The 11,205-nt window shown below is 56.9% G+C and overlaps 1 protein-coding gene and 1 long non-coding RNA gene across 3 annotated transcripts in view; one reads left to right on the forward strand and one right to left on the reverse strand.

Moving 5' to 3' along the window:
- The window catches only part of TBX3 (T-box transcription factor 3), a 14,179-nt gene extending 8,671 nt beyond the window's left edge, over nucleotides 1-5,508 (forward strand). For both annotated transcript variants that reach the window (XM_049619292.1, XM_049619293.1), the window contains 2 exons: nucleotides 1,066-1,742; nucleotides 3,436-5,508. In XM_049619292.1, the coding sequence (XP_049475249.1) occupies nucleotides 1,066-1,742; nucleotides 3,436-3,897 (1,139 nt within the window). In that variant the 3' untranslated portion in view covers nucleotides 3,898-5,508. The remainder of the gene's footprint in view (nucleotides 1-1,065; nucleotides 1,743-3,435) is intronic.
- Nucleotides 4,967-10,142, reverse strand: LOC125914154 (uncharacterized). Its single transcript, XR_007455226.1, has 3 exons — nucleotides 9,903-10,142; nucleotides 9,127-9,198; nucleotides 4,967-5,056 (listed from the first exon to the last, which is right to left on the reverse strand). It is a non-coding gene; the product is annotated as an uncharacterized LOC125914154 (long non-coding RNA).
- Nucleotides 10,143-11,205: the final 1,063 nt, after the last annotated feature.

Consider the following 11,205-nt stretch of genomic DNA (forward strand, 5'->3'; position numbering starts at 1 on the left):
GGGGGGGGGGGGGGGGGGGGGGGGGGGGCAGGGAAGGGATTCTCTGCCACCTGGAACAGGAACAGTAGCTGAGAAAACGTCCAGCTTTAGGGCCAACAATGGGAAAACAGCACTGGGGAAGCAGAGGAGGCCCTGGGGATCCAAGTAGGGAGGGTAGGGGAAAGAGAGAGAGAGAGAGCGCGGACAAGATGCTTCAAATCCCCAGTTAGTTCCTGTGTTTAAAGAACAAGAACTATTTATTTGGAAAGACACACACACTCTCTCAACAGGAAGAAACCTGTTTTTAAGTGAATTAAAATGAAAGTCCATTATGACTTCAGTCCATTTAAACTTTAAACATAAAATAAGATCCCCTTTTCTTTTCCTTTTTTTTTTTTTTTTCCCTGGGGGGAGACCCACAGAGGGTGTGGTGAAAGAATCTGTGATTGTCCCAGGGTGGGTGAGCGGGCTGCCCCCATCAGTCTGCAGGGACAGGGGCAACAGAAGGTTCCAGTTGAATGTGTGTGTGTGGAGGGAGGGTGTGGATTTCTGCCACTGCTACCAGGGCAGGGTTCAAACGGATCCTTCTGGAAGAATTCACAAATTTCTGGAAGGTGCCAATCTTGGACACTCACTGCACACAGACTCTGGATAGTAACTAGGAGGTGTTCCTGAAGTGAGTTTTAGGATACGTTTAATTCTGTTTCTAAAAAGTGAAGGCAGTGAACTGGGGAAAGGCGAGTAAAGGCTTTGACAGGGTAGGAGCTCAACGGACGATTGCAAAAAATAGTAAAAGTCCACTAGCGGTTGGGGGAGGGGGAGTTCTGTGGGGAAGGGGTTCAGTTCTATGTAAATATTGTAAATTGAGGGTTAGCTTAGTGAATCGTCCCAGTAAAGTTGTGAGGTGTCATCACTCCCACTTTGCGGATGAGAAAACTGAGGCCGGGAGAGGTTAAGGGGCCGGCCGGGGACCACACAGCTAGTACATGGCCGAGCTGGGATTCGGACCAGGCTACTGGAGTTCCCCGCTGGCCCAGATTGGAGCTCACGCCCTTCCGCTTGGCTTTTGTGCCCCTCCTATGGTAGATCTGTGTCCCAGCGAGGGGGAGAGCGACGCCGAGGCCGACAGCAAAGAGGAGCACGGCCCGGAGGCCTGCGACGCGGCCAAGATCACCACCACCACGTCGGAGGAGCCGTGCCGTGACAAGGGCAGCCCCGCGGTCAAGGCGCACCTCTTCGCCGCCGAGCCCGGCGGCCGGCCCCGGGACAGCGGGCGGCTGGACAAGGCGTCGCCCGACTCGCGCCACAGCCCGGCCACCATCTCGTCCAGCACCCGCGGCCTGGGCGCCGAGGAGCGCCGGAGCCCGGGCCGCGAGGGCGCGGCCACGTCCAAGGCCGAGGAGGCGCGCGCGCTGCCGGGCAAGGAGGCCTTCGCGCCGCTCACGGTGCAGACGGACGCGGCCGCCGCGCACCTGGGCCAGGGCCCCCTGCCGGGCCTCGGCTTCGCCCCCGGGCTGGCGGGTCAGCAATTCTTCAACGGGCACCCGCTCTTCCTGCACCCCGGCCAGTTCGCCATGGGGGGCGCCTTCTCCAGCATGGCGGCCGGCATGGGGCCCCTGCTGGCCACCGTGTCCGGGGCCTCCACCGGCGTCTCGGGCCTGGATTCCACCGCCATGGCCTCCGCGGCCGCGGCGCAGGGACTGTCGGGGGCGTCGGCGGCCACCCTGCCCTTCCACCTCCAGCAGCACGTCCTGGCCTCGCAGGTAATTAGGGGTCATCCACCGGGCTCTCCAGACCCTCCCTCGGGGTCGCTCTGCTTACCCCGCCCTGCGTGCGATGCCAGACCCCCACCAGTCCCCCTGGCCTAGGAGCCCTAATAATAATAATTAATAATAATAATAATAATTGCTAGGTCGAGGTTTATCTCACTGACTCAGCATAACCTGACACTCCCTCCCCCCCCCCAAAAAAAAACTTCAAATTTTTTTCTAAGTTAAGGGCTGTTTCTAGTAGAGTAGGTAAGCAGTAATCATGCTTAATGGCTCTATCTGGCACTTCGGTTGTGCTCGGTCTGTTGTGCTGTTGTCACCTCCCCTTTATAGACGAAGTGGCAGAGGCCCAGAGATGTTGAGTCACTTATCCAAAGTCACACAGCCTGTAAGTGGTGGGGCAGAGGCGCTGACTTCAGGACCTTCTTCAGGGTCTATGATGTCGGCTTCAGAGCTCTAAGGCCTCTCCAATGGCTCATAGCCAACCGCCCCGCCAGGGATCACACAAGGGGGAGACCACGGCCTGGGGAGGGGCAGGGACTGCTTTTGGGTGGGAGTTGAGCCTTCTGCCTTTCCTTCCAGTGGGAAGCTTGTCCCCTGTCCCTCACCCCAAGCAGGCCAGCCTGTCCCCCAAAGGGTTAATGGTTTGTGCCTGTGTGGGAAATGTCAGAGGATAGGGGCAGACTTCTTCGGCTGGCTGTGGCAGGCCTGGCGGCCTCTTATACGGGTCAGACAGCTGTGCTGGGGTGCAGGGCAGCTGGGGAGAAGTCTGGCCCGCTGGAAATGCTCTGAACCCAGCGAGAAAGGTTCTGTGGGGTTTTCTGCACGCCCTTGCCTTTGTTTTGTCTGAGTACATTCGTCTCCCTTCTCTGAGCCAAGAGGCAGGGTTTGCTCCCCTCTGGTGGGGGGGGGGGAGGGGAGGAGGGAACTGAGAACAGGGCTGGCTTCTGGCCCTTCCCCTTGCTCCCCTCTCCTTCTGGAGACCCTGTCCTGGAGGGGCTGCCTGGGCAAACAGGTAGGTGGTCAGGGTACCTACCCCAAGGCAAAGGACAGAGAGAACTGGCCCAGGCCAGGGGGCCTGAGTTTTAAATTCAGCTTCTGGAACTTGAAGCTGAGTGGCTTCCTGTACCTGTGGGGCCTACCTCAGTTTCTCTACCTGTAATACCAATGTATCAGGCCAGATGATTTCTTTGTCTCCGTTTAGAGCAAACACCTTTCGCTCCCCCCACCCCCAATTGCCTTTAGCAAATGTATGTCCCATAATTTATACCCTCTGCTACCTTTGTGGCTGGACTAGCCTGCAGCCCCATTTATCAGGTGCACCGACTGACCCCAGTGGGAGAATTTCTAACAGTTCTGTTGGTCAGGTGCCCCATGTAGCGCGTTGCGGGCCTTAGCCCATTCACTATGCAAAGTCCCAGTAAGGGTACGAACTATCTCGTATATCCCTGGGTTTTGTTTTTGTTGTTGTTGTTGTTGTTGTTTTTCCTCCGTAAGAAAGCTGGGGCACAGGGAGTAAAGTGGATCTAGAGAAGGAAAGCTGAGTGCCCCAGCCCCAGAGATTAATGACTTGCCCAAGGCCCCAAGGTTGGGGGGAGGGGGCGGGTGGTCGGCCGAGGTTGGCTCCTCCCTGCTGCGCAGGCCCTGCGGGCCGATTCACCGCCTGCGTTTCTCTTTCTCCCCGCAGGGCCTGGCCATGTCGCCTTTCGGAAGCCTGTTCCCTTACCCCTACACGTACATGGCCGCGGCGGCGGCCGCGTCTTCGGCCGCGGCCTCCAGCTCGGTGCACCGACACCCCTTCCTCAACCTGAACACCATGCGCCCGAGGCTGCGCTACAGCCCCTACTCCATCCCCATGCCGGTCCCGGACAGCAGCGGCCTGCTCACCACCGCCCTGCCGTCCATGGCCACGGCCGCGGGGCCCCTGGACGCCAAAGCCGCCGCGCTGGCCGCCAGCCCGGCCTCGGTGGCCGTGGACTCAGGCTCGGAACTCAACAGCCGCTCCTCCACGCTTTCCTCCAGCTCTGTGTCCTTGTCGCCCAAACTCTGCCCGGAGAAGGAGGCGGCCACCAGCGAACTGCAGAGCATTCAGCGGTTGGTCAGCGGCTTGGAGGCCAAGCCGGACAGGTCCCGCAGCGGGTCCCCGTAAAGCCCTCCCTAGAAAAAAATCTCTTCATTCCAGTCTCCAGTCTGCAGTGCACTTTGTTGGATGTAAAATAAACCACGGGCGTGCCGTGGGGTTGGCCCTTTGTGCAGTCCTGTCTGGGAAGGGGTGCCGGACTCCTCGAGAATGTGCTAGAAACAGGCCCTGTCTTCTTGGCGTGGTTTATATATCCAGGATCTGACTCAGATTCTGGGGCCCAGAAATGTCTGTTGCCTTGAGCTGTTGGGGTAGGAGTTAAACCATTTATAGCCACAGCACCTCCAGCCACAAGGCTGGTCTGGTTGCTGTGGGGAGAAATAAAGGTAGCCAGGCCCACCAGGAGGGGAGGTGTTGAAAGGCTTCTCCCCCAGTGCAGATTTATATATATATATTTTTTCCTTCACCGTGTCAAGTAGAAACAAAAACAAAATTAAAAAAAAATATACTGGGGACAAATGAATACATTAACATGATTCTGTTTGTGAACATTAAAACTTTATAGTGACTTGCATATCAGTTCTAAATAAATGACTGAGCAGCATTGTTTGGGGAAGGAAGTCCTTGCCATCCTTCTTTGGTCTCTATTAAGGAAATCTGTGTCTTTTTAATATTCTTGTGATGTTTTAAGAGCCGCTATAGGTCTCTTTTTGCATGATCCACAGTAATGTATTTGTGGTTTTTATTTGAATGCTTGCTTTTAGAGAGAAAAGAACATGAACCCATACTCCCCCCCCCCATTCTCTACCCTCCAATCGGCAATCCCAAGGGGGGGAGGATTTAAAGGGAAGGGGTAGGGAGAACACACACACACAAAGTGAATTTATTTTATCTCATCTTTGTAGCAGGATTTATGTCTCAGTTAATTCTCTTTCCTCTATATGCAATAACAAGGTTTTAAGAAAAATAATAAAGAAGAAGTGAGACTATTAGACAAAGTATTTATGTAATTATTTGATAACTCTTGTAAATAGGTGCAATATGAATGCTCGGAAAATTAAACTTTAATTTATTGACGTTGTACATAGGTCTATGTAAATAGGATCGCAGCCGCCTGGTTTTGTGTTCTTGTTTTCATTTCGTCAATTTTATTTCAAGGCCACAGGATCGCTTTTAAAACTAGAAAACACTTTCTGCACCGACACCAACAGACTTTCAAAAGAGCTGTCTGAAAAAAAAAAGTTTTTTCTTTTTTAGTGTCCAAGAATGGGGGGGGGGGAAGCACCATTGTCTATTTCACCCCAAACTGGGGAGGTGTGCAACTTACCTTAAGTTCCTTAAAATATAACACCCTAAGAGTGTTTCTGAGATTGCTTGGGGAGGGGGGGTGGGGGGGGACCGGGAGTGCAGAGGCTGTGGATTGATTTTCTAATTTTTCTTTTGTATTTGTATTTGCTAGTCTGATTTCTTCAAAACGAAGTGGGATTGACTACTGTCTTCAATATTGATGGTGTTTTGAATTGGTGCCTATGAGTCAGGTGCTGAGGGATGGTTTAAAGACAAAAATTCATGAAGGTATATTTTGTGTTATAATTGTTGATGAGTTCTTTGGTTTTCTGTATTTCTTCCCCTCTCTTTAAAAACAGCATTGAAATTTCAATAAATTTTTATTGAAATGTCCCTGGGCCTCGTGTGAAGTGCTTTCTTTAGAAAACTTTGCTGCAAACGGAGGCTTCTGTCCCCTCTTGCTTCCTCAATCCCTTTCCCTTCGCCTTTAAGTAATTAAGACCGCCCCCACGGAACCCAAATGAGCTGTCACTCAAGTTCCAAAGCTAAAAACAAAAGTCCCTTACTGGGGCGAAGGGAGCCGCTCCGATCTGAAATCACTTTTCCTTTAAATTAGGGAGCAAAAGGAGAGACGGGAAGAGAAGACTGATTAGAATCGGGTTGAATTGCAATTTCAGATACTTAAGTTTTAATGGAAAAAGAATGCTCCCCTCCCCAAGTCCGTGGTTCCCACACGAGTCCGACCAAAAATACGGTCGAGGACTGCGAACGTTTTCGTTTTAGGCTCGCTCTCCCTTTTCACGTCGATCCGGAAAATGCAAGTCAAAACTATCTCCTTGCATCAGTGTGCAAAAAAAAAAAAAAAAAAAAAAAAAAGCGAGATCTCGCCGCCAGACCAGGCTGGGCAAGGCAGCGACCCTCCCGGGTGGTGGGAGACCTGGCAGGGCCCCAACGTCCCCCGTGTCTCTGCTGGGACCCTGCTGACCCAGGGCTCCCCAACGTGCGTGCGGAATGCGGCCAGTTCCGCGCAAACTTAGCTGTGTCACGCGAGGGGGAGGCAGGTTTTCACCGCCAGGGAAAGGTAATTCGAGGGCGCATAGTTGACCCCCTCCCAGGGAAAAGTCACCCAGGAGGCTGACACCCTCCTCCGGCCCTCCCCTCCAGCCAGCCTCCAGGCTGTTTGGGGAGTTGCCTTTTGAAGTTCAATTTATTTTTGAAACATTCAATAAAAAATAGCGAGGCCGTGACAGCCTTTTGGTCTCCTAGTGTCCCCACCCCCACCCTCGCCGTGGAGGTGTATTTGTGCGGGGGGGTGGGGGGTGGGAGGGGGGCGGGCAAGGGAAGGTTCTCGAGGCCTTTTCTTGCCCTGGGGGCCGTGACGTGAGGACCCAGCCGGAGCCTGCCTGGCGGCTGCCTCCCTCCCCCTCCCTGGAGCCCGCCAGCCCGGCCCCAAGTCCCTGTCACCTTCGGGCCTCTTGAATGGCCGGCAAGGAGGATCCCTCTCCCCTCCCTCCTCCCGGACTTGGAAGGGGATCGAGGTCGGGACCTTTGGGGGGGGGGGGAGTGGCAAGCTCCTTGCATCTCCAGCCAGGCACGTGGGGCGCCACACACCCTCTCCAGTGCTGTCTTCCCGGGTGAGAGGGCAAACGACCGGGGGTGGGGGGGGGCTTGTAGGGCCTGGGGACCTTTGGGGCGCTGGCTCCCCGCAAGGCTGGGAGATTTGCGGGGTGCGCGCCCACCGGGGCCGGCTTTTGGCCCAAGGATTCGGCGCGGAGCCCGCGCCCCTGGAAGGTGGCAGTGGGCAGGGTGTGCCCCGTGCGCTCTCCCTCCCGAGTCGGGGAGCAAAGAGCCTCGGCCTCGGAGGGGGAAGGAATGCTTTTCTTTCTCAGCTCCCATCTGCTCCCCCCGCCCCAAGACTCTCGGACAGTGCTCAGACGTGTGGCCGGCCTCTCCCACCGCTCGCCCCCCCCCCACCCCTTAATCTCCTGTGTATCTTATTTGTATGTAGTGATGTTAATGAGTAACTCTGGTGGCGCTGATGGACGGGGGGTGAACCGCTCGCAATCTCTCTGGGTTTCGTGGCCTATTACTCACCTGGCGCCGGTCGCAATCTCGCCGCGGGCTTTATGGTGGCGGCGGCCGCCGCGGAGGCCACTCGGGGCCGGCGCCTTCGGCTTTTTTTTTTCCGGGCTTCGAGTGCCACCTATCTGTCTGGCCCACGAATGCGCCCCGGTCGCCGCCGCTTGCTGGGCACCCCATCGCCTCCCGGGTTCCGGAACTCGGGCGTTTCACCTTTGCCCCTTCGCAGCCTCGCCACCCCGGCCTGTGCTCCCCTCCTTCTCTCCCCCCCCCCCCCCCCACCTCCCCACGTCCCAGCGTCGGAAGAAGCAGTGAGTGGTCGCTTTCCTGGGTATCACTTTCACTCCTCTTTGGGCCTCAGATGAGAAAAACAGTCCTTCCCCTCTCTGGGTTTCCAAAGACAGTCAGGAAATCCAGCGAGGGGACCCTGCTCATCGTTTTCTGGCCAAGCGCCCTCCTGCTTGGCGTGGACATCTCCAGCAGTTTTCCCCGACCCAGCCGGGCGGGGGATAACCTGAGTTCTTAGTGGGCAGATGGAGAGAGGAAGGATTCCCTCCTCCCCCAAATTACATAATTTAAAATGTAGCCTGGATGCGACCTCCCTTTGCCTGGATGCGCTCTCTCTCTCTCTCTCTCTCTCTCTCTCTCATTCTTACTTAGAACTCTGGAATGTTTCGGTCTTTACCCTGGCCGCGTCTACAGGGACAAAGGCCGCGCGGCTCCAGGGAGCAGCAGTCCGTCTCGGCGGGGGTCAGAGCTGCGGCAGCCGGCAGGGCCGAGCGACTTCGTGATTTGTAAATTTAAGGTGACAAATGCGGGTGCCGGCCGGAGCCCTGAGGCCCCCGCCGCTTGGGGAGGTCGGCTCCAAGCCTGGCTGCGCCCTGGCGTCTGAGACCGGCGGAGGGGCGGGGTGGGGTCGCCTTTTGCTGTGCTTTGAGCCGCGGGTAAAGGCGTCCGGGTTCCTGCTGACCTCCCGGCGCTAATTGCAGGGGCCGAAGGGCGCGCTCCGGCAGAGGCAGGGGTCACGACCTGTGCGCTCCCTCCTCCCGCTCCCTCCTCCCGGGTCCCGCCAGCCCGAAGGAGCGGGGCGTGTGCACGCGTGCGTGCGTGCATGAGTGAGTGAGCGTGCGTGCGCGCGCGCGTGCAGGGCCCCCCTCTGGATCTGCGCCGTCCTGGAAACCCACTCCTTCCTTGTGGGGAAAGTTCTCGGCCCTTAGGCCCTCCAAAAAATTCCACCCGAGAAGGAAAACCCTTGTTGTGACCTTTCCCCTAAACCAGCACACGGGCAGCCGCCTTCGGGCGCTGCAAGAGGTTTGACACGCTTCGCGACCGCGCGCTTTCTGCCTCGCTGGTTTCCAAATTCGACCTCACGGCAACCGGCCAAGAGAGAGGCTGCTGGGTGTGGGTGCCAGGCCGGGACGTGGGCTCCTCTGTACGTGGCCTCGGATGTGCGGACCTGCGGGTAGCGCTTTGGGTGTGTGAGTTCTGAGGCGCGCGTGTGCGTGTACTTGCTCGTGCCCGGTCAGCAGACGTCTCTTCCAATTTAGATTTCGAGGTGCACGCGCAAGACAGTTCCGGATGCAGATGCATTTGGTTGTTTTACAATCAAGATGCGTATAATCAAGATGTATATGTTGCAGATGTCGGCGTTCAAAGTACACGGAACGATAATAAAAGGAGCTGGCATGCAAGGGGCACGTGCGCGTGCCAGGCGCTCCGTTAAGCACCCCACCCAAGTGAGCGCACCATTAACCCCTATGCGGTGGGTATGATTTTTATCCCTGTTTGACAGAGGAGGAAACTGAGGCACACGACAGTTAAGTCACTTAACCAAGATCACCTGGGACACTGGAGCCGGAATTCCAGTCGAAGGGGACGCCAGAACCCACTTCAATCCCTCTTCCTAATTCAGGTGGAGGCGTATGTACGTACCTATGGTGCACGTGTCCCCGGCTGCAGAGAAATCTATGGGCGTGTTCCGGGTTTTCGTGTGTCTCACGCGCCCTTTGGAGGAGAGAACATTTTCATTTCTCTGGGCATCGGTCTAGCAGTGGGAAAAGTGCAGCTTCTTTTAGGTGTTCAATTCCCCCGCCCTCTCTCCCCGAAGGAGCCATCCGGGCGAAGACAAAAGGCTGGATGAAGCGAGGGGTGCACCGGGGACAAAACCCCATTTAAAAATGCCTGTGGCGGGGCCCAGGGGCAGAAACCGCGTTCTCATTCTGATCTGAGTTGAGAGCCAGAGGGAATGACAGCGGGGCCGGCCTGTGCCGGGCCAGGCAGGGTGACCCCCGCTGACTCCAGAGTGTCGCCTCCCTGCGGGGTGGGAGAGGGACACTCGGGCTTGGGGTGTCTTGGGCGTCTCGACTCCAGGCCTCGGATCCTCCCTCTCTTCCTACATTCGCTGCGCTCCATCCGCCCAGGCGCCAAGGCCCGGGACTGCGTGCAGGTGGGGACCGCGGGCACCAGCACCATTTGTTTCTTTCCACCCTGCCCAGCCTCCCGGAACCTAAGCGAACTCAGTCGTCCCTGCCCTCTTCCGCTCAACTCTCTGGCCTCAGCTGGGAGCTCAGCTCGTGGGGAGAAAGATTCTGCGGTGAAGCGGGAGAAGGGGTGTTTAGTGCACAGCCCTGCGTAGCAAAAGGGGTGCCTGGTTATGGCGCGGCGCGGCCCAGCTTCCTGCAGCTTGGGCATCCGCAGGCCCCACGCACCTGGAGAGCCAAGGCCGGGTGGGCTGCAGGCCGGGCAGGGGTGAAACGACACATTGCTGGAGTAGGGACTGGCCACCCCTCTTCTCTGCCCCAAGCCGCAAAGCGCTTCCTGCCGGGCAGCTGAGATGAAGTCAGGCTGCCTTTGCGTCTTGGATCGAGCAGCTTCGGCTCCGTCCCTGGAATGGGAGGCGCGTGGGGGCTTAGTGAGGGGACACTGGGACCATCCCGAGCTGTCCAGGTCTCCACCCCACCCCAGCCCCAGTCCAAAGTCCCCAGTCAGCCGGTCTCTTTGAGCTTTTGAAATGCGATCTCCCGAGCCACTTCGGTTTCCCGCTAATGACCCCGGCTCTGGTTTCGGGCTGGGGAATTGCACTTGGGGAGGGGGGGGGAGGATTGCTCCCCCAGGCCCGCGCCAGCCAACTCTCGCCTAGGCGCTCTTCCTGCCGGCGCGGTGCGCCCCTGCCCCCTCAAGGTCCCCAAAGCGTCCTGGATACCCAAGCACGGAACTGACACTCGCTCGCCTGACTTCCTTTCGGCCACTTTGGCGGTGCGGTTCGCCCCCGGCCCGGGTGTCGGCATCTTTAACTCACTCCGGCGGCGGTAGCTCCGGGAGAGGGCCGGCTATTTGTGGGCGTGACTTCGTCGCACCCCCCACCCCCCTACCCCGTCGCCCGGTCCCCCAATCCTTCCAACACAGGCTTGGAACCGAGGTGTGAGCCTGTTATGGGAGCCAGCCGAACAGTGGACCCATCATCCCGGGTCACCACCCGGCCTACCCCGTGGCGCCCACTCTCCCCAAGGCCAGCACCGGTTAGCTAATTGGGTATTTATTCTCTAGGGTGGGCGCTCTTCAAGGAAGCCAGAGCTCACGACTTCAGGGAAGCCGCAGAAATCACAGAAGTTTGTTCCTGCGCATATATTGGGATTTGGGGGCACGGGAGCCCTGCGATTTTGCCCAGAGTCTTGGAGACGCGTGAGCCCAACCAAATGAAGAACCCCTCGCTGCCCTGGGGACAAAAAGAAATGAGAGGAAGTTTTAGGGTGGTCCCTGGGGATTCTTGTCTTGGCCAGGTCAACCTTAGCTTAAGGGACTAATTCCATCTTTCTAACCTTCTAGAAGGACACTCTTTCCTTGCTAATTTTGAAGCTAAGCCTCCAGACCCCCAGGGCCCCAGGCATTGTCTAATTAGTTGACTAGTTAATGATATTAACTCATCAACCAAATGATTATGAACAATCATTATCACCCCTAATGAATTCTGTGTTAATTTCCTGTTGCTAGGCTTACCCTCACTCGACTAAC

Source organism: Panthera uncia (assembly GCF_023721935.1).
Source record: "Panthera uncia isolate 11264 chromosome D3 unlocalized genomic scaffold, Puncia_PCG_1.0 HiC_scaffold_8, whole genome shotgun sequence".
Lineage (NCBI taxonomy): Eukaryota > Metazoa > Chordata > Mammalia > Carnivora > Felidae > Panthera > Panthera uncia.